This window comes from Martes martes (genome assembly GCF_963455335.1).
Source record: "Martes martes genome assembly, chromosome: 3".
NCBI classification, from domain to species: domain Eukaryota; kingdom Metazoa; phylum Chordata; class Mammalia; order Carnivora; family Mustelidae; genus Martes; species Martes martes.
Window position 1 is genome coordinate 72123447 of NC_137890.1, and position 24001 is coordinate 72147447.

The 24001-nt window shown below is 41.3% G+C and overlaps 1 protein-coding gene across 4 annotated transcripts in view; it reads left to right on the forward strand.

Moving 5' to 3' along the window:
* HMGB1 (high mobility group box 1) overlaps window positions 1-19202 on the forward strand; it is a 125611-nt gene extending 106409 nt beyond the window's left edge. For 2 of the 4 annotated variants that reach the window (XM_080798141.1, XM_080798140.1), the window contains exons 2-6: window positions 9889-9946; window positions 15243-15405; window positions 15628-15773; window positions 16264-16438; window positions 17498-19202. In XM_080798141.1, coding sequence (XP_080654267.1) covers window positions 15256-15405; window positions 15628-15773; window positions 16264-16438; window positions 17498-17674 — 648 coding nt within the window. In that variant the 5' untranslated portion in view covers window positions 9889-9946; window positions 15243-15255 and the 3' untranslated portion in view covers window positions 17675-19202. Of the gene's footprint in view, window positions 1-9888; window positions 9947-12927; window positions 13076-14338; window positions 14746-15242; window positions 15406-15627; window positions 15774-16263; window positions 16439-17497 lie in introns of those variants that run through there. The other 2 variants (XM_080798138.1, XM_080798139.1) reach the window with 2 other exon arrangements.
* Window positions 19203-24001: the final 4799 nt, after the last annotated feature.

Below are 24001 nucleotides of genomic sequence, written 5' to 3' on the forward strand. Positions count from 1 at the left end.
AGGGCGATTGAGCTGGAAAGCACCACGAGCGGGTGTTCATGGGGAGCGCAGAGGTGAGTGAAATCCTGACTCTCAGGGTTACCCTAAAGCATTATGGAGTTTCTAAGTCATGGCGCACCTGGAAGGATGAGGGAAGAGTCTAAGGATGAAGTGAGTTTTCTGAGCCTACTTGGCCCACTTACCTTTGGAGGGGACTCAAGGCGCTACCCCCTGGCTCTGACCCACCCTCCTCTGGTCCATTATGATTCCTCCTCAATAGCTGATGAAGAATAGTCGGTTTCCTCATGTCCCACAGAGACCCTGGAAGGAGGCAGTGCTGTTCCACTTTTGCTACAGCTGTCATCTTTCTACCTTTGGAACATCTCTCTTGGCGATTGTTGGGTTTTAGTGCCAAAGCAAAGAATATAAGGAGACATCCTTACAGGGTGTCATGACTTGGGAGCCGGACACACCCAACTGGGTAAGCCTTCAGCAACCCTAATAGTTCCATCCTCTGTAAAACAAAGAAAGTCGCCCCAACTCCAAGGACTTGCTGCAAGAGTTATCAGGAAATCAAGCATGCATGGTGCCCAGCGGATAAATCTTAGTTTCTGCCTCCCCCACCCCCATCCATGGGCGCTTACTCTCCCAACAGCACGGCCTTCTCACTCTGATCAGGGAAGCTCCACGGTGCTCTGAACTTTACCATCCTGCTGATAACTGGTTTGCTGTTGTCTTTGCTTTTAATTTCGTAGACAATGGAGAGAAAGAGGGAGAGGAGAGAATAGGGGAAGGGATCCAAATCCAATTTAGCAACTTTTCTAAGGGAACGGAAGTTTTGCCTGAAAGAGTTCCTTCCAGGGACTGACATCAGTTAACCTGCGGCTTTGTGACAATCATGGTTGTCTATGGTAGCACACTCAACACTAAGAATACTTGAATGAAGCTGGAATGTTTGGCTCCTGGGTAAGACGGTAGCTTTTTTCCTTTCATAAGCTGACTCTGCCCCAACACTCTTTGCGGTTCTGTTGCAATTGGCATCTCGGTTTAGAAAAATGCAGGTCTTCTGCCTTGAGTCCACTCCAAATGGTTCGGCTTTTGGAGATATGGATGTAAATTCTTTCTGATTGCTCTTCCTGGATATAGATAGCATCTACCTCTGGCATTTATGGCTCACAGACTCCCTCAGGCCACCTTTCTTAGATGTTGGATGGGTTTAGGGAACATTTCTGAGTGGAACACTCTGGCACTGGCTTCCCAATCCACAGCGTTCCCCTACCCCTTCGTGGCATTCTTTTTGTCTGTTGTTCTAGCAGTTCCTCTTCTAATCTCATTTGCATTATTTTGCTCCAAAACAAACAAACAAACAAAAAAAACCTTTGAGAAAGATTAGGAAGTGCACTTTGAGCCACTGAAGATTTTAAGAGCTACATAAAATGTTCTTTGAGTCTTCTGCCATTAATGAAAATATAGCTTATGAAAACCATTTGCCACCATATACTGCTTACATCAGGACACATTTTCTTTTTTTTTTAAGGGTTTATTTATTTATTTGACAGAGAGATATCACAAGTAGACAGAGACAGGCAGAGGGGGAGGGGGAAGCAGGTCCCCTACTGAGCAGAGAGCACGATGATGCAGGGCTGGATCCCAGGACCCTGAGATCGTGACCCAAGCTAAAGGCAGAGGCTTAACCCACTGAGCCACTCAGGCGCCCCAGGACACAGTTTCTAACTGCCAGAAGTATACATTTCTATAGGTAAGGTAAGAAAACACAAAAGGAAAAAGATTGAAGAGACTAATATTCTACCTCTTTTAAAAGAGAGGCTGGAAACCAGAGACATAGCCTCTTCAAAACCTATTCTTCTGTGTGGGATGAGATTATTAATTTCCTTAGTTACTATTTTTCCCTGAAGTGTTGAAATAAGTGCCTTTTGATGCCCAGGCTTGAGAAAAGCTTGTTCCCCAAAGCCACTTGGCAAGTGTAAATCCCAGGAACTAGGTGCTTCAAGCACTGTGTTTGTGAAGCAGCAACTATTGTTGGGAGAGAAGCAGGGAGTGGGTGGGGGCAGAGGAGAGGCCGCGGGAGCGGGGGTGGGGATGGAGGGGAGAAAAAGGGACTGAGGCAGGGAGGGAGGGGGAGAGTGACAGTACTGGGAATGGGGCACAGGGTGGAGGAGGCCAAAATCTAGAGAGAGAAGCTCCTTCCAGAGACCTCGAAGCCCTCTTCCTACCACCACCAGTGTTGGTGGCAAATCCAAACTGGTTTGTTGTTGCTCTTGTTCCAAATATGAAATCTAGATTGAATTCCTTGAATTTAGCGAGCACACGCTTTGGTGTCTAAGTAGATGTTCTGCACAAGAGCAATGATAGCACTTTAAGGGAGTTTGTGAACTTTTGTGATATCTTGGCCCTGTGTGAGGGAAAAAGTGTGTGTTAACCTCAGAAAGCATCTTTGTTGCCACACAAGCGCAACCATTTCGAAACCTGGCGTTACTGTTTGGACTTTAAAGATTTTTAATAAACTACGTGAATCAAAATATGAATAGATTTACAAGCTTACGAGCTATAACAGTACCTCGCACAGTAAAAAGCAGAATAGAAAATCCGTTAAAACAGCGGTTCATAAAAACATTGCCCCAAATGATCAAGAGAGGGGCCACCCTGAACAGAATTGAACACGAAGCTGCCGATATCAATCGGTTTTGACCAACAAAAATGACAACATGATAATATTTTGCTACATGTCCCTAAAGTCAACATACTAGAATGTAATTTAATCTATGAAGGGAAGGGAATTCTAGACATCATTTCTTAAAATTGAGTATGAACAATGTGGTAGGTATGGACAGAAAGTCAAATCTCACCTTTACATTCAGCGGACACTGAGTACCTGTGATGAACAAAGTGCTGGAGAAACAGACTAAGAGAGTGTAATATGTAATATATTTATATAGGTTACAAAATATATGATCATATATTGTTGTTCTTTGCACAACACTATAAAACCATTGGAAAGGCAGAACTCAAAAATGAAAGAAAGCTCCACCGAGTTAAGTAGTACAAAAGGTTGGGAAACTTTTAAAGGACTGGTTGGATCATAGCAGTAGAGGTGGGGGAAGGACACTACCAGCAAAAGAAACAACGTGATCTGAAGCTCCAAAGTAGGAGAGTACAAGGTCCAGGTGGATTGGAAAATAGCCGAGCAGTGGAAGGGGAAGCGGAGAGAAAAGTGCCTTAATAGGGAGGTCAGGTGAGGACTATGTAGTTAATTTGGATGAAAATTTTGTAATTAAGTGGAAACTTTTTAAGCAGTAGCATTCTATGCATTAGGAAAATACTAATAATACCAGTTTTTAAAATGATCTAAAATAAACAGCCAACCTCTGTTGATCATCTATAGTGTTCTAAGCAATTTACATACTAGGCTCAGCTCTTTCGGTATGAGTTAATTCAAACTCACAATTCCCCTTTGGAAAGGGGAGTATTATCCATTTTACAGGAGTATTGAGGCTCAGAGAGGTTAATTCACTTGGTCCAAGGTGACGCAGCTAGTTAGTGCCGGGGTCAGGATTTTAAACAGTGGGGTCTGGTTCCAAACTCTTCTTTCTGAACCACAAAATAGCAAATGCCAGAACTAGATTTGGGGCTGATAAAAATGGAAAAAAAAAAAAAAGGAAATGATTTAAAGCATTGTGACATAGATGTTATAGAATTTAATGTGAGGAAAGAGCTAGCAGGGGGAATCACAGATTCCCAGAGTTGGAGCTAACGTGGGAAGTCAGAGTGAGTGGGGAAATCTGGAAGAGGCCTACGCTAGAGAACAGGTAGGTGAACTTGAGAAATTGGTAAGTGGTGCGTCCAGGAGAGAGCCTTAGGCTGAAAGGGAAGTTTAGGGTCATTTACAAAGAAATAGAGCTTAGCACTAAACTGTGGGGCTTGCCTAGGTCTCTAAGCAGAGAAGCAGAAAGCTGACTGGGGATTGACTTAAGGGGAAAGAAGGAATATCCACTAAAGGAGACACATCAGTAGAGATGAGAGGTAAAAGCTGTTTCAAGTAGATGCTGATAACTTTTCTTTCCACCTGTTACCTAATTCTGATTTGCATTATCAGGATGGTCCCCTTTTGATAACAGCGAAGATGCCTTTACTTCAAGGCTATGATAAATGCACATGACTTGTGTGTATACAGTACAGCGTACTATATACATTATAATATACTATATATGGTATATTTTATACATAATACTATATTATATATAGTATATATGGTACATTATATATATAATAATATATAATTATATATATTTGGTATATTTTCTTATAGGGAAGTGTTTCTAGAGTAATGAGGTCTGAATTTTTCAAAATGATCTGAATCTTTGAGTCCTTTATTAGCAAACTACTTCTTTTAAAAAACTGGGGCTTTTATTTCTAATTACAGAAGATAGAGAAATTGATTATAGAAAACTGGGGAAATACTGGAGGGAATAAGAAGGAAACAAAGATAACCTATCACCAGAAATAAACACTATTAACATTTTTTAATATATCTTTCTGTTCTCTTTTGGATTTACATACACGCTTTTTTCTAAACCAGGGATCCTTCCTAAGATATTATGACTATTTCTCCATGGCATTGAATTTAGTATTCGTAACAGTTGGATAGTGAGTGGCATCATGGTAATCTGTCATAAGGGTGGACCAGAATTTATTTCACCAAGCCCCTGTCATGGGTATGTAGGTTGTTACCACCTTGTAGATAATGCTGCAGTTCCTATTCTTTTTTTTTTTTTTTTTAAGATTTAATTTCATTTATTTGACAGACAGAGATCACAAGTAGGCAGAGAGGCAGGCAGAGAGAGGGGGGGAAGCAGGCTTCCTGCTGAGCGGAGAGCCCCGATGAGGGACTCAATCCCAGGACCCTGAGATCATGACCTGAGCCGAAGGCAGAGGCTTAACCCACTGAGCCACCCAGGCGCCCCTGCAGTTCCTATTCTTAATCAAACTTTGCACTTTTTACTTCTTTCTGATTATTTCCTAAATATTTCCTAGAAGCAAAATCACTGGTCGTAAACCATGAATGTTTCCAAATCAGTTCCACTTTTGAGTGTGGTATCAATTTGCTGGTAGTACTTGCCTTAGAATATGCTAAATCGGATTATCTCATTCCTACTTCCTTATCCCCATTCTTGCAAATCAAAACAAAACCTTAGAACAAAGATCAACAGCAGCCTTTCAGAAAAAGCATACATGTATCTTGTCAGTCTTTTTTTTTTTTTTTATTAACATCTTCACGAGCTGCAGGTATGGGTTAGCAATCACCTTCTATTGAGCCCCACAAACCATTCTGGGCGCTTGGTGTTTTTTAAACGAAAAGGCCTGGTTCCCTGGGGAGATGAGACCATCTTCCCGCCTAGTCCAGCTCCTGCTTGGCAGAGGGACTCCTGTGCTTCTGGCCTCTGACTGTCATTAGAGGTAAATCCAGGGTGGGGGACCTCACCCAGGTGAGGATGACATTTATCCGGGCTGCTAGGATGGCTCTTCTAGGGTTTGATGATGTGCAAGCATCTCCTTGGCATTTCCCAGAGGCCTTTGGCCTGGAGCACTAGTTTTTGTCTTGGGCCTCCCTGGCAGAGCAAAGCACTCCCCTTTCTTGTCCCCAGAGTCTTTCTCTGGGCTTGGGACAGTCCCATAGTCTTGGTGCCAAACTCCTTTGCTGTGCTGGGGGCGGAGGGGACTCTGGCTGCGGGTTGTGGATGCTGGGCTTGTCTCCTGGTCTGCCCACCCGCCTTCAGCCCCTGTTCAGCCAGCCTGCAGCACCTGCACTTGTCACCTAGAGCTGCTGGTACCCTTGATGGGAAACGGGGCTCATTTACTATAGTTCTAATGTGGGGTTTTACCAACTGTGGGGCTCCTTGATGGGCCGGGAAGTAAATTTAAGATTTTAGGGAAAAAAAATCAGACTCTATCACAGCAGTGGTAGGTATTGTCTCATGAAACCTTTCCTCAAATGTTATATATACAAACTGTATTGGTTCTATCCAAAAACTTGAAAGCCAAAGCTGTAAACTCAAGTCAGGATTCCTGTGAGGTTATGAGGTATACTTAAGTGGGAAAATGTGATCTTCTTAAAAATTTTATTAGCTAGACTAATAACTGGAAGGTCATGTGACTTAATGGAGAAAACTTGAGCTTGGGGGTCAGAAGTGGGTCAATATTGTTTCTTTCTCTCCAGCTGTGTGACCTCGGGCGACTTAAGGAATCTCTCTGAGCCTCCTTGTCATGACTTGTAAAAAAAAAAGCAATAAGCATCCTGGCCTGTAGGATCACTGTGGAGGGTTAAATGAAATGACTGGTGTATAGCGCTCCCCACACAGGAGACATGTGATAAATAAAGCTTATTTTTCTAGTCTTTCTTCTATACAGCACGGTCAGACTCCTCATTCCTCGGCAACACATGCTACCTATGACATCACCAAAAATGGTTCTGTTTCTCACCCGAGGGACCCCTCTACTTCAGTCTCCTGCTCTCTGTGTTGTCTGTCGTGATAATAAGTGTTTCCTACGAAAGGAATTGTTCATCAAGAAAATTTCAGAATCACAGCTCCTAGCCATAAAATAATAAGGACCCAACTCAGGACTTGCAAGCTCAAGTCTAGCCCTGGTCACCCGCCAGGCAGGAAGCATGAGTCGAGGAGGAGTCAAGTAGAAAGCTTAGGTAGTGATGGGGATTGTGGCCGGATCACAGGAGGGACACCCCCTTCGAGGGAGGCAGCCATGATTCATGTTGCAGGATTGTCACCCTGTCGAAGTGTGGATGCAAGCTTATCAGATCTCTGATTTTACAAAAGAAGCCAAATATCTGGACTTCTTCAATGTGGAAAAAATTCAACTCTTAATAAACACTGTGTTGGCCGAATGAAACATTCGTGTATCTGATGAGGCCAGAGGCCAGAGGCCGGCCAGTTTGCCCTCTGACCTAACCTTTATGGCTCACCTGACTTATTTCAGTCACCCCAGGCTCTCAAGAAAAAAACCTCCCAAGGTACCCCTGGAAAAGGCTCTTAACATTATTTTGTAGCAAAAATACACGGTAAGCACATAATCTGTAACTCCAATAATAGATGAAATTTCCACCTACTGAAGAGGAAAGCCACCATTTTCACAAGGTGTTTGATAGCGGGGGCAGCAGCAGGGAAGGACCGGGCAAAATTAGCTAGTAGGTAGTATTCTGTCATCCCCTCTACGTTTGTTTGGTTAACCAAACCCACTCCTAAAACGTTTATTCCTTTTTTTAAAAAAATAGCTTTATGGAGCTATAACTCACAATTCAGTGATGGTTGGTATATTCACAGGGTTATGCAACCATTACTATAATCTGATTTTAGAACATTTTTGTCCCCATAACCAGTAACAGTCACTCCCCTTCCCTCCAACTCCCAACTCCTGGCTACCACTAATCTACTTTCCACCTTTATAAAATTTCTGCATTCTGGGTGTTTCATGTGAATGGAGTTGTAAAATATGTGGCCTTTTGTCACTGGCTTTTTTCACTTAGCCTCATGTTTCCAAGGTTCCTCCATGCGGTAGCACGAGTTGGTCCTTCGTTCCCCTCTGTCGCTGATAATATCGAGCCTTATAGATGACCACATTTCATTTATCCTCTCACCAGTTGAGGGGGATTTGGTTGTTTCCACTTTTTGATTATTACAAGTAAGGCTGCTATGAACATTCATGTGCAAGTTTTTGTGTGGACGTGTTTTTGTCTCTCTTGGATACATACCTAGGAGTGGGGATTGCTGGGTCGTATGGCAATTCTGTGTTTAACCTTTGGAAGGCCTGTCAGACTGTTTTCTGAGGCAGCCGCACCATTTTACATGCTCACCCCAGCCGTACATGATGTTTCCAATTTCCCCACATGCTTACCCACACTTGCTGTCATCCTTCTTTTTGCTTATAGCCAACCTCATAGGTGTGCTAAAACATTTATTCTTAAGGTTTATGACGCTTTCGATACAGCAGCTGAAGTTGGTCTGTGGATGTGTTTCTTGAGATTAAGATCTCCAATAATGATCTTTTTTGAATTTAGATCATCGTTTCATATAAAGTTTTACTAATAAGTTTTCCCCTCCTCAGGTATACCATTCTTTCACTAGGCAGAGAATTTATTAAGAAAAGGTATGATATCTCCTCCTTATTCGCCAGTGAAATATTCCAATTCTAGAGATATTTTTGGTATACATCAGTTTCATGACTGTTCTTTCTGGTCTTGCTTTGTGCCTATCCTGTAACACCCATTCAGCTTAGATAAGGTATCACTAGTCCCAAGAGTTGCGGAAATGGAGCACAGACCTTAGGGGCTACCACCGAGAAGTCCCTGAATGGGGGATTGGGAGGCTTGGAACTCAGTGTCCTAACTTGTGGTCCAGACTTCACAAACCTGTCTCTTCTTTTCCTGAATTCCTCTCTCCTTTATTTGTAGCACCCTTGGGGGGAGGAAAAAGACTTTAAGTATGTATGATCCGTAGTATAGTTGACCTCATCAGACATTTTGGTTTACTATTTCTACTCTTTTTCAGAACCTGACCCTTTTCAATGAGAGACAAGAGAATTCACATAGCTTGAATTTAGGACTTATTCCATTGGGAAGGAATCAGTATCCTTCAGCCAAAAACTTAGCAGCCCCATCTGCATTATATATACATATATACAATTATATAAATTATAATTTATATATAATTTATATATTTATAATTTATATAATTTATAATTTAATTATATAATATATAATTATATTATATATTATATTATATATAATATATAAATTATATAATATATAAATTATATTTATATATAAATTATATAATATAATTATATAATATATTTATATTTATATTATATAATTATATTTATATATAAATTATATAATATAATTATATAATATAAATATATAAATTATATAATATAATTATATAATATAAATATATAAATTATATAATATAATTTATATAATTTGTATAAATTATATAAATTATAAATTTATATAAATATATACATATATACAATTATATATGTATATATATTTATATAAATTTATAAAAATGTATATATTATTATACACATATATTTATATAAATATATTTATATAAATATATATATTTATATGATTAGGGGCACCAGGGTGGCTCAGCGGGTTAAAGCCTCTGCCTTCGGCTCGGGTCATGGTCCCGGGGTCCTGGGATCGAGCCCCACATCGGGCTCTCTGCTCCGCGGGGGGCCTGCTTCCCCCTCTCTCTCTCTGCCTGCCTCTCTGCCTACTTATGATCTCTGTCTGTCAAATAAATAAATAAAATATTAAAAAATATATATATTTATATGATTATATAAACATATAATAAAATATATATTTATATATAAACATATAATAAAATATATATTTATATATAAACATATAATAAAATATATATTTATATATAAGAATAATGATATAAATATATTATGATATATAAATATATTATAAAATGTAATAGGTATAATATATTGTTATATATTATATATTTTTTAATATATATTTTTATATAAAAATATATATTTACATTAGAGTTAAGCTTCAAAGGCCTGTTAGAAGCAACCTTTGGGTAGACATTCTTGCAGTTTTCTGTGATAAATTCTTATTTGGCTTGCCATAGTTCACGGTATCCAACAAGGAATGACCTTGGCCTAGTTGGAAACTGCTATAAATGCTAAAAATGTATGCATCTGCCTAAATTCGAGATCCCCTCCAGTCCCCCAACCCCACCTTCCCCCTTTTAAGGTATAAGAATAAGATGCAATTGGCACCTATCCTCATCTTAGTATCCTAACATTTACTTATTACTTACTATTCTATTTTCCTGCCTTCTGATTTAGGGACACCCAAATGCTTATCTCCAAAGATGGAAGAGGAAAATTAAAACAATAATTTGCAGTAAGTACTCTTTCAGCTGTTAATTCCTTTATTCCACAGACTTTATTTAGTGCTTGCTAGGTGCTTGGGATACAAAGATAAGCTGGGGTCCCTGCTTTAAAGGGATGCAGTACAGTAGGACAAGCAGACACAGAATGGGATAGTACACTTGTGAGCACGGTAATTAATGTACAGAATAGTATGGGGTCACAGAAAAGAAGCATTTCATCTATCCTATAGGAGATTGAGGCAGGCTTCAGGAAGGATGTAAACTATATTAATGAAAATCTGTAAATCAATTAGCTAAATCAGGTAGAGAGAGTGTGTTCAGGATTTTAGAATTAGTTATCTTTGTAATTTGGAATAAAATACCCAATAACTCTAAAGTAAAATATATGCTAATTTCTGGCCAATGACTCATGTTGAAGAAGGAAGGGGTCTAACATGAATAAGTGAACATCAAGGTTGCAGAACTAGAGCTAGAAGTTTGTAGGTTTATTTAAAAGTTTCCTTCCTTTTTATGTTTTACCCTCCCTAAGTTGTGGAAAAACAAGTATGAGAAATGTTGTGCTTAAGTGGAGCTTTTTATATTCTTCTCTCTGACATGGCCTCTGTTACACTTGGAAGTATATAAAGGCATCATCACTAGAATGGATGAAAATTAGTGTTGAGTCTTTAAAAAAAAAAAAGCTTAATTAGATTTGCAACCACTGCCCTCATATAAAATTAAAATAATCAAGAAAAACTCAAGTTTTATTGCACTTGATGTTTTTCTAAGTCATGGGTTTGAAGGGATCAACATGACATTGAAACCTTTGAAAAAAAAGTTTAATCTTTACAACAACCCAGTAATCACCTCCATTTTATAGTTGAGCGACTTGAAGCACAAAGTGGTTAAAAAACCCAGAATTATACAGCTGAGTAGCATAGCTGGGATTTGAACCCAGGTCTATTTAAATCCAGTGCCTATTACTTACTATACCACTCTGCTTAAGTGGAAACCTGTGTGGGCCCGTTGCTTTCCTGTGGTTCTGTCACCATGAACTTAGCCTGGCAGGAGTAAGCTGTTTTAGAAAACTGGTAAAAGTGTGTGGTTGGGACAGTGCAAATCCAACATTGCTCCTGAAAAATATTGATGATGCTATCTTCAAATAATAGTCAAATTTCGATATCGTGGATGCCATTTAAAATGTCAACAATTTTTATGACTATTTTGCAATATAGGCACTGAGAATGTAAAGCAGAATTGAAGTAAATGTCTAGATTTGAATAGAGAGCAAAATTTGATTCATAGAGGAAGTAGACAAGAGTAAATATGTATGAAAATAACAGTAGAGAAGTTAACTTTAGATGTTTACTTTTTAATTACTGCACGTACATTATACTAGTTTATATATTTTTTAATATTATACTCATTTTCACATGCAGGTGTCACGCACTGTCCATTCAACAACACTATAATCCCTGAGACCAGTCATGTATTTTTTTTTAAGAAAAGGAGTAAGCATTAAAACCATAGGTCAGGAAAGATTATCTAAGCTTATTCTCAAACAGCTTAATAAATGGGAGCAAATACATTAGGTTATGGATGCTTGAAGTGGCTATAAGAAATGAAATTAACATAATAAAATGATTTATTTTAACTTTGATCTATTACATTGGGAGGAATTGGCTGGTGGATTTAGGAGTGTATAAACACACCAGTAGAGAGTGAAAAAGGGGAAGTCTGTTATAACTGAATAGGGGTGTGGTCTGCTTAGGCTAAGGAGGAATAAATAATAGGTTCATAAAAGACTGATAGAGCTATAGTCTTCAGAACTGGCCATTATAGCTAGTACATTTTCTTTACAGACATAAAAAGTATGCCTATTAATACCAGCCAGCGTGGTGAGTTAGAGGAACCACAGCCTGTGGATTTGGGCATATGCACTCTCTGCCTGCATCTAATCCTCGGGGTAACAATATACCTACAACTGGCTGTAATCCTAGAGCAGTTACATGGATGCACTAAGTGGTGTGATGGGAGGGAAAGATAGCATCACAAGGATTCGTTTGATTATAACAGTAATCCACACCAAGTCAAATAAAATAGCCAAACAGTTAAAAATGTGGTCTCTAATGAATTTGCTAATTCTAGCAGGCCCTCACAAACATTTCCTGCTAGAGTACCCCATATCAAGACGAAGTAGCTGTGCTTTAATTACATGGAATAATTATTTGATTTCCAGGAAGTTAAGACAGTGCTTTGTATTTAAATAAAAAGTTCTAGACATGCTGTGAAACTCGATCAAACCAAGAAAAAGAGTGAAACTGAATGCCTGTTCAGTGAGTCAAGATTTCAGCTGCTCAGCAAGCTTGACGTTACGGGTTATGAGCCCAGAAAAGGGGTATTTTAAAACCGGCTGACTAGATCGTGTCACTTTGTTATAGGAAAAGCCCTGCCTTTCCAGAGATCTAAAGTGTAATGCAACCGTATGCTGTTGAGGGGCTCGAATCTTGGCTGTCTTCGCCCCTCTGCACTAGCCGATACCTCAATTTTCAGGGGACGTGATCTCATACTGTCGCCCTCACTTTTGAAGATCTGTTAAAATTCTAGGGTCTCTTATCTCAATGGCTTTGGAAGTGAGTTTGGGGTAAGAAGGGGGGGGGAGGCCTGTGAGTGTCTCTTTTGCCTGAGGAGTTGGAGACACTTGTGGAAAAGTCAGGCCCTTTTCGCTCCGGCGGCCGCTCCGGTGTGGGGCTGGCTTGGGTTAGACACATGCACACATACACCATAGAGCTCTGCTTTCCCGTAGCAGCTGCTGCCTCTGCCTCTGCCTCTCCCGCCTCAGCCTCTTTGCCCGGCATACACACACATTCAGATTTGCGCGCTGTTTCAATCCTTGATGACGTGTCCCCGGAGACAGCCAATAGCAAACGGGCTCTGGTCAGGACAATGGGAGGTATCGGGCCAATGAGCGAGCCCCGTGAGTTGGCGGTAGCCAATAGGAGCCGCGCTGGCTGGAGAGTAATGTTACAGAGCGGAGAGAGTGAGGAGGCTGCGTCTGGCTCCCGCTCTCACAGCCATTGCAGTACATTGAGCTCCATAGAGACAGCGCCGGGGCAAGTGAGAGCCAGACGGGCACTGGGCGACTCTGTGCCTCGCTGAGGGTGAGTCTGGGGCAGCGCCGCGGCGGGGAGAGCGTCTCCGGCAGCTCCCCACCCCGCGCGGTGGCCGGATCCCCGCGGCCGGGAGCCGGCGGGTCAGGATCCACACAAAGGCAAATGAGGGGGGACCGTGGGGGGAACTGCGCACGGAGCGAGCCTCTTCTCGGGCGCCGGGAGCCCTGCCCCGCGCCGGAACCCTGGCCCACAGGCTGCCTGAGGCGCTGCGAACCCCGAGCCCCGCGAGTTTCCACCCCCGGCGGCGTCCGCGCTGACTGGCGCAAAAATTTTTTTTTAATTAAAAAAAATTTTTTTAACGTGTTTTCAGCCCCCGGGCCGAATGTTCGGGCGGCCGGCGTGCGCGGGGGGCGGCGGGCGGCGGGGCCGGCGGCGGGAGGGCAGGCGGGCGGGCGGGCAGGCGGGCAGGCGGCGGCGCTTCACGGGCTGCATTGGCCGCCGCAGAGAGACGGGCGCCGGCGGCGAGCGCGGGCGGGCGGGCGGACGGGCGCTGCGGGCGAGGCGGTGCGGTGGGCCGGGGGCGACGGCGCGGGGCCGGGCCCGCCGGCCTGTGCCCGGGCGCGGCGGCGGCGGCGGCGGCGGCGGCTCGGCGGCGGGGGGAGCGGCGCCGCTGCGCTCGCTGGAACATGGCTGACTCGGCCCGGCGCTGCTGGCTGGAGAGAAAACAAGGCGGGCGGGAGCGGGCGGGGGAGCTGGGCGCAGCAGTTCCGAGGCAACTTTTTTTTTCCTCTCTTCCCAGCCCCGCGTTCTCCGTGCGGGGGCGGCCGGGGCGCGCGGGCCCGCGCGGAGGGGGACGGGGAGCAGCGGGCCGGTGGGCGCCTCCCGGGGCGGCCCCCTCCCCCGCGGGCCGGGAGGGGGGAGGGTCCGGGCCCGCGCGCCCCCCGCCCCTCCCCCCCGGCTGTAATGGCCGAGTGTGTGCGCCAGAGCGCGGCGCGCACCCCGCCCGCTTGCGCTCACACTCACACACACACTCACACACATACACACACAAAGGGAAGGAGCCATATTCTCGCTCGCGCTCGCCCTCGCGGCGGCGGCGGCGGCGCAGGCGGGGAAGACGCTCAGCGGCCATTCCGTGCGCGCCGGCCCCGGCTGCCGCGGGCGGAGCCAGCCCCCATTTCGAGCGGGGCTTCTCCCTCCGCCGAGCTGACAAAATGGGGGAGGCCTGCGGGCCCTGCGCCGGCGGCCGGGCGGCCGGACGCACGTGGCGGCCCGGCGCGGGCGGGCCGGGGCCTGGAGGCCGGGCCGCGGTCCCGCGTTTCTTTGGCTGCCCCGCCGCTACCGAAGTTCTGGGGGTGGGGGCCGAGTGGCGGGAAGGTGTGCGGAGCCCGCCTCGCGCGGCGCCCCGACTTTTCACAGATTAAAAAAAAAAAATACTCCCCTGGTTGGGGTGGGGGGGCAGGCAGAGCAACGAGCAGGAGTGGCTTTTGTCCCTCATCCTTGTTTACTCGAAGAAACTTCAGACCGGACGTGTTTAGTCAGAACTGAAATACATCTCGGGGCCAAACCGATAGGAAACGAGGCTGCCTCGCGGTGGCAGCCGTACAAATACCACCGCCACCCCCCAGCCTGGGTCCGAGCGCTGGAGCTTTCTACTCCTCCCTGCAAAGTTTTGTGCAGAGAGAGTATTTTTAAAGCCCTCATTGGGAAAACTTCAGGTAGACGGTGATTTAGGCCCGTAATTTGGAAAAAGTCTGCTCACTTGGGCTGTTACCTATTTATATTTTATGTGGTGCAGATCCACGAATCGGCAGCACTGGTTTTGTGGGCTTTGGTTTTGTTGATTAAAATTGGTTTTGTACATTTAAAAAGTTTTTAAATGACCGGTTAGGTATTCATTCAGAACAGATACAAGCAGATGAGTAAAGAATACTGTATGAGGATACCATTGTGTCTACACTTTTTTGAGTTCTCTGAAGGACCGTTTTGGGTGTTAGTTGGGGTTTTTTGTTTTGTTCTGTTTTGTTTGCTTGGCATAGCCTCTTGTAGGAATTGGCTATCACTGCCATTTTCTTGTTTAGTGTTATAGGAGGTTAAAGTCACTACCGTTAAATAACCAATGCTTGGGTTTTCATTCATACCCCAGAAGTTAAAGTGCTCTGAAAATGCTATAATTTCATTGCTAATATCAAACATTTACTTTATCTCTTTTTAGAAAATAATTAAACATGGGCAAAGGAGATCCTAAGAAGCCGAGAGGCAAAATGTCATCATATGCATTCTTTGTGCAAACTTGCCGAGAGGAGCACAAGAAGAAGCACCCAGATGCTTCAGTCAACTTCTCAGAGTTTTCTAAGAAGTGCTCAGAAAGGTGGAAGGTAAGGGGGCTTGGAAATTACTGAGGAGATGATTTTTTTAAAGGTTAAATCCAAATTAAGATTTTAAAAAAGCCTAGGTGCTATTTGCTTAATATGAGTAGTGATACTAGAACCGACTGCTGAATAAATAATAAAGGATACTGATTTTAGTCATTTTAATACTTTGAGGACAATTTACTAAAATTTTCTGTTGACTTAAGTTTACAAATAATTCTTTTGTAGACCATGTCTGCTAAAGAGAAAGGAAAATTTGAAGACATGGCAAAGGCTGACAAGGCCCGTTATGAAAGAGAAATGAAAACTTATATTCCCCCTAAAGGGGAAACAAAAAAGAAGTTCAAGGATCCCAATGCACCCAAGAGGCCTCCGTAAGTATCTTGCCTGTATTTATTTTCAGGGAGGGTTTTGCAGTAGACTCAGGTAGAAGTTAAGCAAGCCACCTTGTGGGTTTGGAGTGTATGATCAAAGTTTCTTAGCTGGTAAGTAGTTCTCATTGGTATATTTGAATATTGTAAGTAAAATTCCTATCAAATGGGAGGTTTAGCCAGAGCATTTGAATTATTAAGACACTTGCCACCTTCACTTGATACATCTCCTAAATGTAACTTTATTTATTTCTTTTTTTTTTTTGAGAAACACCAATTACCCGAAATACTTTAGGGTGATTTAGTGCATCTTCAACTAGTAGTGCCATAAGTTTAAATAGCTCTAAGTTAAGCTTTGGTTATGAAGACTGTTTAGATATAACATCTGCACCCTGTCCAGTATCTGGTAGAAATTAGAAGCAGCTTTTATGTAATAGTATAAAACACATTTGATAGCCAACTTAAAATCCTAAAATTAAATTTATCTTTTTAGTTCGGCCTTTTTCTTGTTTTGTTCTGAGTATCGCCCAAAAATCAAAGGAGAACATCCAGGCCTATCCATTGGTGATGTTGCAAAGAAACTGGGAGAAATGTGGAATAACACTGCTGCAGATGACAAGCAGCCTTATGAAAAGAAGGCTGCTAAGCTGAAGGAAAAATATGAAAAGGTAAGAAGTATGGATTTGCTCAGTGTAACGATGAAAGGGTATGCCAGATGTTAGATTATAGTTGGTACCTCATCTCAGTTTCCTATTTTCTTGTGGTTTTCTAAAAGTTTGGGGTGTAATGCAGTTTTTAGATAAACAGCTACATTCAGTGTGCCGTGGCTGGCTATAGTCTTAATTCTTTTCCATCATTCAAAGAGTACAGAAGATCAAATAAATTGTTATACTTTTTTTTTTTTAAACACTTGGGTGCAAAGGCCATACACTTAAGCAGCTTTTATTACTCTCTGATACCTCCAAATTTGTGGAGATTCTGGTGTCCCTTTGAGTCAAATGATTAAATGATCAGACACATTTATAAAAACAGTCTGGGGAGAGTAATAAAGACTATATCCTTCGTAAAGCTACCCTGAAACATTTCTGTTGCCTCCTTAGATAACAACAAAAAAATCCCAACTTAGTTAAAAAAAAGTTGGAAGTCTCTTCATCTGTATAAATTGATAAAAAGTTTGGCTCCTATACTTTGAATTGGAGTATTAAGTTGAATTTTAGCTTATTTAGGTGTTTGGGAAAATGTTGGTTGCTAGATGTTTCTTAACCTGGTTGCATGCTTACTAGCAAATTACCTTTTTTGTTTTTAAGACAAAATTTTCTGCTATGGATTAGGGTCTGATAGAAACCTGTAGAATGCTGTTTTGCATTCAGAAGGTGGCAGTGTCTACCCTTTAATCAAAGACTGCATTCTAGTTTTAATAAAGCTAAAGTTAAGATGTGGTACATAATTATACTTCAGTGAGGCATAACATTGCAGATTTAGATCATGTCATTCTGTAGGTTGTGCATTATTAATTGCAGTTATTTCCTAGTGCTTTTATATGCATATTCTTCAGTCCTCCTTATATATGGAGTCAGGGTGAGTCTATAGATACGTAGTATTTTCATGTAATTGGGGTCTTGACGTTTTCATGAAGTTTTTTGGTCAAGTTCAGTGTTACTTTTAGTTCTCCCTTTACTTAACTGTTTTGTCTTTCCTTCCACTTTCTCCTGCTGTTATTTTGGAAGGATATTGCTGCATACCGAGCTAAAGGAAAGCCTGATGCGGCAAAAAAGGGAGTTGTCAAGGCTGAAAAGAGCAAGAAAAAGAAGGAAGAGGAGGAGGATGAGGAAGATGAAGAGGATGAGGAGGAGGAGGAAGATGAAGAAGATGAAGATGAAGAAGAAGATGATGATGATGAATAAGTTGGTTCTAGCGCAGTTTTTTTTTCTTGTCTATAAAGCATTTAACCCCCCTGTACACAACTCACTCCTTTTAAAGAAAAAAATTGAAATGTAAGGCTGTGTAAGATTTGTTTTTAAACTGTACAGTGTCTTTTTTTGTATAGTTAACACACTACCGAATGTGTCTTTAGATAGCCCTGTCCTGGTGGTATTTTCAATAGCCACTAACCTTGCCTGGTACAGTATGGGGGTTGTAAATTGGCATGGAAACTTAAAGCAGGTTCTTGTTGGTGCACAGCACAAATTAGTTATATATGGGGATGGTAGTTTTTCATCTTCAGTTGTCTCTGATGCAGCTTCTACGAAATAATTGTTGTTCTGTTAACTGAATACCACTCTGTAATTGCAAAAAAAAAAAAAAAGTTGCAGCTGTTTTGTTGACATTCTGAATGCTTCTAAGTAAATACAATTTTTTTTATTAGTATTGTTGTCCTTTTCATAGGTCTGAAATTTTTCTTCTTGAGGGGAAGCTAGTCTTTTGCTTTTGCCCATTTTGGATCACATGGATTATTACAGTGTTTATCTTTTCATATAGTTAGCTGATAAAGCTTTTGTCTGCACCCTGCATACTCATGATGAGGGTAATAAAAGTTAAATTGAGACAGTTTTCATCCATAACTGAAACTCAAATCTTGATCGATTGATACCAGATCTCACATAGCCCAGTCACGTTTATAAAGTGAAGAGTAACCAGTCTAGTCACAGCATGGGATTAGTAGAATCAAACATTTTGAAAAGTCTGTCCTTGAAGGACTAAGAAAAAAGTAGGTTCTAATCTTTACTTGAGGACTCTACATTCTTTAACTCCCATTACCATGTAATGGCAGTTATATTTGCAGTTCCCACATTAAAGAAGACCTGAGAATGTATCCCCAAAAGCGTGAGCTTAAAATACAAGACTGCCATATTAAATTTTTTGTTGACATTAGTCCCAGCAAAGGCTCTGGAAGAAAAAAAAGGGCTGGCTGTAAATGTCTTCTCCTATTTATCTGAATATAGATTTCTTAGGAAACTTGACTTTCATTAAAGGTATTTTTAATTAATTGGGCCAACTTATAAAATGTATGCCACATTTAAAATCAGGTGTATTTTCCTATATTATAGTTTGCTCCTTTATATAAGTCAAATAGACCCGAGGGAAGAAGACACTTAAAACTTTGTATTCAGTATGAGTTACCTGATTTGAATTTGATTTCTCTTTATAAAACCCTAACCCATTCATTAGACTCATGTTTATCTACATAGCAGTTTAGGGAACAATTTGGCAATTTTGTGGTTTTTTGAGATTATCGTTCTCTTAAAGTGCCAGTGTTTTAAAATAGCGTTCTTGTAATTTTACACGCTTTTGTGATGGAGTGCTGTTTTGTTATATAATTTTGACTTGGATTCTTTCCATTTGCATTTGTTTATGTAATTTCAGGAGGAATACTGAACATCTGAGTCCTGGATGATACTAATAAACTAATAATTGCAGAGGTTTTAAATATTAGTTAAATGGCTTTCACTTAAGATTTTGTTACATACATATTTTAATCTTTCCAGTAGTAACTTAGCAACACCATTTAAACAAATCTAAAGTCTGGCAGAGTTTTTCCCTTTAAAATTACTTTGTTTATAAATAGGTTAATGATTTGATAAAAGCAAGTTTTTGTTGAACAGTGTTCTCAGGGGATGTTGTATATATAAGTGCAGAAAAATTAAGTTGACTTCCAGAATGTTGGGTTAAACAAGATAGTTTTTCAAAGCAAGGCACTTGCAGTTAAAGTGATCATAAATCTAAATTTATCAATTTTCTAAGTCAGATGGAGGACCTCAATAGAAAGGCCATGATTGTAAAAATTGAAGTTTTTAGTCAAGAGGAACAAGTCAGTATCCTTATATGGATGTTTCCGCTTATGGCTGCAGCATGACAACTGTCAACATCTGTTGCTAGTAAGTGATCCAATTAAAAGTGAGTTCTGCCTCAAGGAAACTCTTGTAACTTTAGTGGGTGTGTCATGACAACTACCAGTTTCATAAGATGTTGAGAATGGGAACAAGTTTTTGTGTGTGTTAACTGGCTTCAGATCTTGACAGGGAAAAGACAAAAACTTGAATTTGGTGAAGCTAATAAAGTTCTGTTTAGTGTTTCAGCAGTATCCCTAGGACTTGAAATTTTTAGGTAGTTTAGTGTAAAGCCTTGGTATAATTGGGATGATTTGTTTTAAAGTTAATGGATAGGAACTATTTTAATGTTTAGAGATAGTTACAGCACTATGGGCATAAAGATTTTCTTAATAAGAAAACCAGTATAAAATTGAATATTAAGTTTGGAGCTTTTAAAAAATCAGTATGGATTAAAACCTAACTAATCTCTGCTCCCTAACTTTTCCCTTGTAAAGGTTGGGCGCTGTGGCAGGTTGTTGTAATTGTTCTGGTAATTGTCAAGGTGTTGATACATTCGCCATATTTATTAATTTTCTTAGAGTAAAATCTGAAAAAAAGTATTTTGTGTGTCCTGTGCGCCACAGGGATGATAAATTATAAAGATGAGAAGTACTCATGTGACAGTGCCATTTGACAAATATTTCCCCCACTGCCAAGAAAATTGTAAGAATTGCTCAGATGTTAGGGTAGCAACTAGCTATATTGAAAACTACACTGGAGAGACAAGATAGCTATTTTTTTGAATGAAAAATGGAGCCAACTTCCTTGTTTGGCATCACATAATCTATGATGAAAGTTCAGATAAAGGTCAGCGACTTCTGAAAGGGCCTGAAGTAGCTCTTTTTCAGTACCAGCCACTTTTTACATATGATGGTATCACTACAAATGTGCATAAATAACTAATGGCCTATATCCTGGCATTACCTGTTGCTCAAGTGTGAACCCTTGGCTAGTTATTAGGGTACTTTATTAGAGATCATAGTAAGCTAAAGCTTTTTTCACTTTATTATTTTTTTTCAAAGGACCTGAAATGCCTTTTAAAACTACATAAAAGCCAGCAAATGGTTTGGATACCTATGCAACAAAAGATGCAGGCTGGTTCATTCTCTTGTGTTCTAATAGCAAAGACTGAACAGAAGTGCTAACACTCGCCACAACTTGGGAAATTCCCTGGGTGGAAGCCAAGTTGCTGCCTGGAGTTAAGAGGCAAAGATGTTGCTCTGTTGTAGGAATGCTGCTGTTTAACCATGCACCATGGTGGAGAAATAAATGCCACACCAAATATATAATGCCCATATCCAGTCTGAAGGAGATCATATCAGCCAGGAGGAAGTGTAAGCACTTAGGTCTCTAGGCATGTCCATTGGTATGGACCTTCTATGTAAGCTGAATTTATTGGTCACCCACTGAAAAAGAGGAAGTACTGATAGAGATCTGGAATGACATGAGGACTCACCATAGACCTGTTAAGTGGCAGCAGGAAGAATGATAGGCAGGGGCCCAGTGTGGAGGCTGCAAGCCAGTAGTGGCTAGAAAATCAGTGAAAAGGGATTAAAGAGATCCTTGTAAATGATCATGTACTTATTTTTACTCTTCAGTCACACAATTCAGACATATAAGTGCCATTGCATAGTATGACACCCCATAATCTATTTGATCATTATTGGTAGTCATTCATGTTTCTTTTTGCTGTTTATAACTACTGCAGCAAGCATCTGTGTACATTACCCTTAGGCCTGGGTAAGTCTAGACACCTCTAAGTAGAATTGCTAACTCAAAAGATAGGTGTGTTTAAAATTTGGCAGGGGACACCCTGGGGGCTCAGTGGAAGAAGCATCTGCCTTCAGCTCAGCTCAAGTCCCACATCAGCTCCTTGCTCAGCAGGGAGCCTGCTTCTCCCTCTGTGAGCCAGTCCCCCTGCTTTTGTGTGCACTCTCTCTGTCTCTGACTAATAAATAAAAACGTCAAAAATAAAATTTTTGGCAGATTCTGACAAGTTCTCCCCCAAAAGTTATACTTACCATGAAACATCTTAACAATTGCTATGGTAAATTACGATTTTGACTGGTTATTCTTTGGGTTCATGAAATACTACCCATCTTTTAAAAATGAGAAATTCAAATATTGAAATACTGTCATTTATTCAGAGCCACCCAAATACAAGAAGGCAGAATCAGAACTGAAAGACTCTTGGGTTAGCTATTGACTATTAGACTACCGAACAAAGTAATTTCTCTTGAAAGTTACTGCAAAAGTAAGTTCTCCATTGGGTGAACATGAGAAACTTCCTTCCATTTTGGCGCCCTTCATCCTAAATGGAAGTATCTGATCATTTGATAAGGGGGCTTTTTTTTTTTTTTTTTTTTTTGATGGTGCGTCAGTCTGCGAATGCTGCAGCCAACAGCTTTGGGAAACGAGGAGTCCACAACAAACTAGTCAAGAATCACGTGGGCCAGATCCTGAGCGTTAGAAGGATGACCTGCTATTTCGAAAAGTGAAATGGATATTGAGATCTGCCTTAAATGGAATAAACTTGACCACTGCTTCACCTCCTTGCTGGAGAGGGTACTTTAGGAAGGTCATACTCCAAATGCATTTATAAATGCAAGTGTATTAAGAGGCTTTAAAGTGGAATTAAACTTACCCCCTTAGAGTTACATAGACTCTCTCATTACAGGCTTCACCATATTTTTGTTCATTGGCTTTCAATTAGAGATCATCTTATAAAGGGTTCTGAACCAAACCAGTTAAGAGAATAAAAGTCCTAAAACAAAGTAACTTCGGTATGCGAGAATACTCCTACTAAAATTAAAAACAGGAAGCTTAATTACTACACACCCTTAGGTGCCAGTGTAATGCCCAGAAAGTTGTCGTAGAGTTAAGATTAAAGGCTACTCTGAGCCAGGACATCCAACGCCCTCCTCACTCCCCAACCTGAACTTCAGGGAGACTCGGGCCCTGCTCCGTCATCTGGAGTCGGCTTTCCTGGGATTTGGGCACAGAGAAGGGCTAGGCATGCTCAGGCTAAGAAGCGGGGAGGCAGACCAGAGAAAAGCCCCTTACCACAAGAGGACCCAGAGTTGCCATTGCTTTGGGGGCTTCAACCAAATAAAGCAGAGCACCAGGGCAGGCTCAGAGCACACGAGTGGCAAAAGGCTCCAAGGGCTCCCGTGGTCCCTGGGCATTTTTGCAAAGGAGTGCCGAAGAGGCCCGTAGAGATTCCGTGGCTTGCTCAAGGACCAAGGACCAAAAGCAGCATCCAAACGATCTAGCAGTGCCAAGTTCACCGTAAGTGCAAAAAAAATTGTGAGCTCCTTCCCCTTTCCTTTAAGGACCGCAGGAAGCAACTAGAAGACTTCTTCCCAACTTCTTCCTTTCATGCCTGGGTTCTCCTGCCATGGCTAGAGTTGATATGCAAGCACAGTGAGAGCACTTTTGGCCATCACTGTGGTTCTTCTCAGGACCTCCTCCTGTTTACTGGGACTCAAAACACTTGCAGATGAAGCAAAACAAAAATCTTGTCAGTCATAGGAAGTTATAGGCTACCTGATTCGAAAGAGCCAGGAAGCATCAGAAGAATGTGTTCTGCTGGTATGCCCTCGGAATTGCAGCATGAACTTAAACACAAGTAGGAGAAAGGATTGCAATACACTATGTACTACGATAACTTCCAAAAAACTGTTTACCCTTGTAAATGAAATTCGCCTTCACTGAAAGATAACAAATAAGCAAGAAAATAAAAATGTACAGTTCGGGGCGCCTGGGTGGCTCAGTGGGTTAAAGCCTCTGCCTTCAGCTCAGGTCATGATCCCAGGGTCCTGGGATCGAGCCCCACATCAGGCTCTCTACTCCGTAGGGAGCCTGCTTCCTCCTCTCTCTCTCTGCCTGCCTCTCTGCCTACTTGTGATCTCTGTCTGTCAAATAAATAAAATCTTTTAAAAAAAAAAAGTACAGTTCTACTAGTCAGACTATTATACTATGTGCCCGTCTAGATTTATATATATATAACATGGTATGAATATATTTAATTTAATATATATAATTATATGTAATTTTACAAACTAAGATGAGATTTATGTGACATAAAATTAACCCTTTTGAAGTGAATGAATCAATGGCATTCAGTACATTCAAAATATTGTGTGACCACCACCTGAGTCTAGGTCCAAACATTTTCATCACCCCAAAAAGAGATCTCCTATCTATTGATTCCTCCCTCCCCTTGACTCCTTGGCAGAAACCGATCTTCATCATCCTTATGGATTTACCTATTCTGGATATATCACATAAATTCAATCACACATGGCCTTTGTGTCTTGCTTCTGTCACTTAGCATAATGTTTTCAGTGTTTGTCCACATTG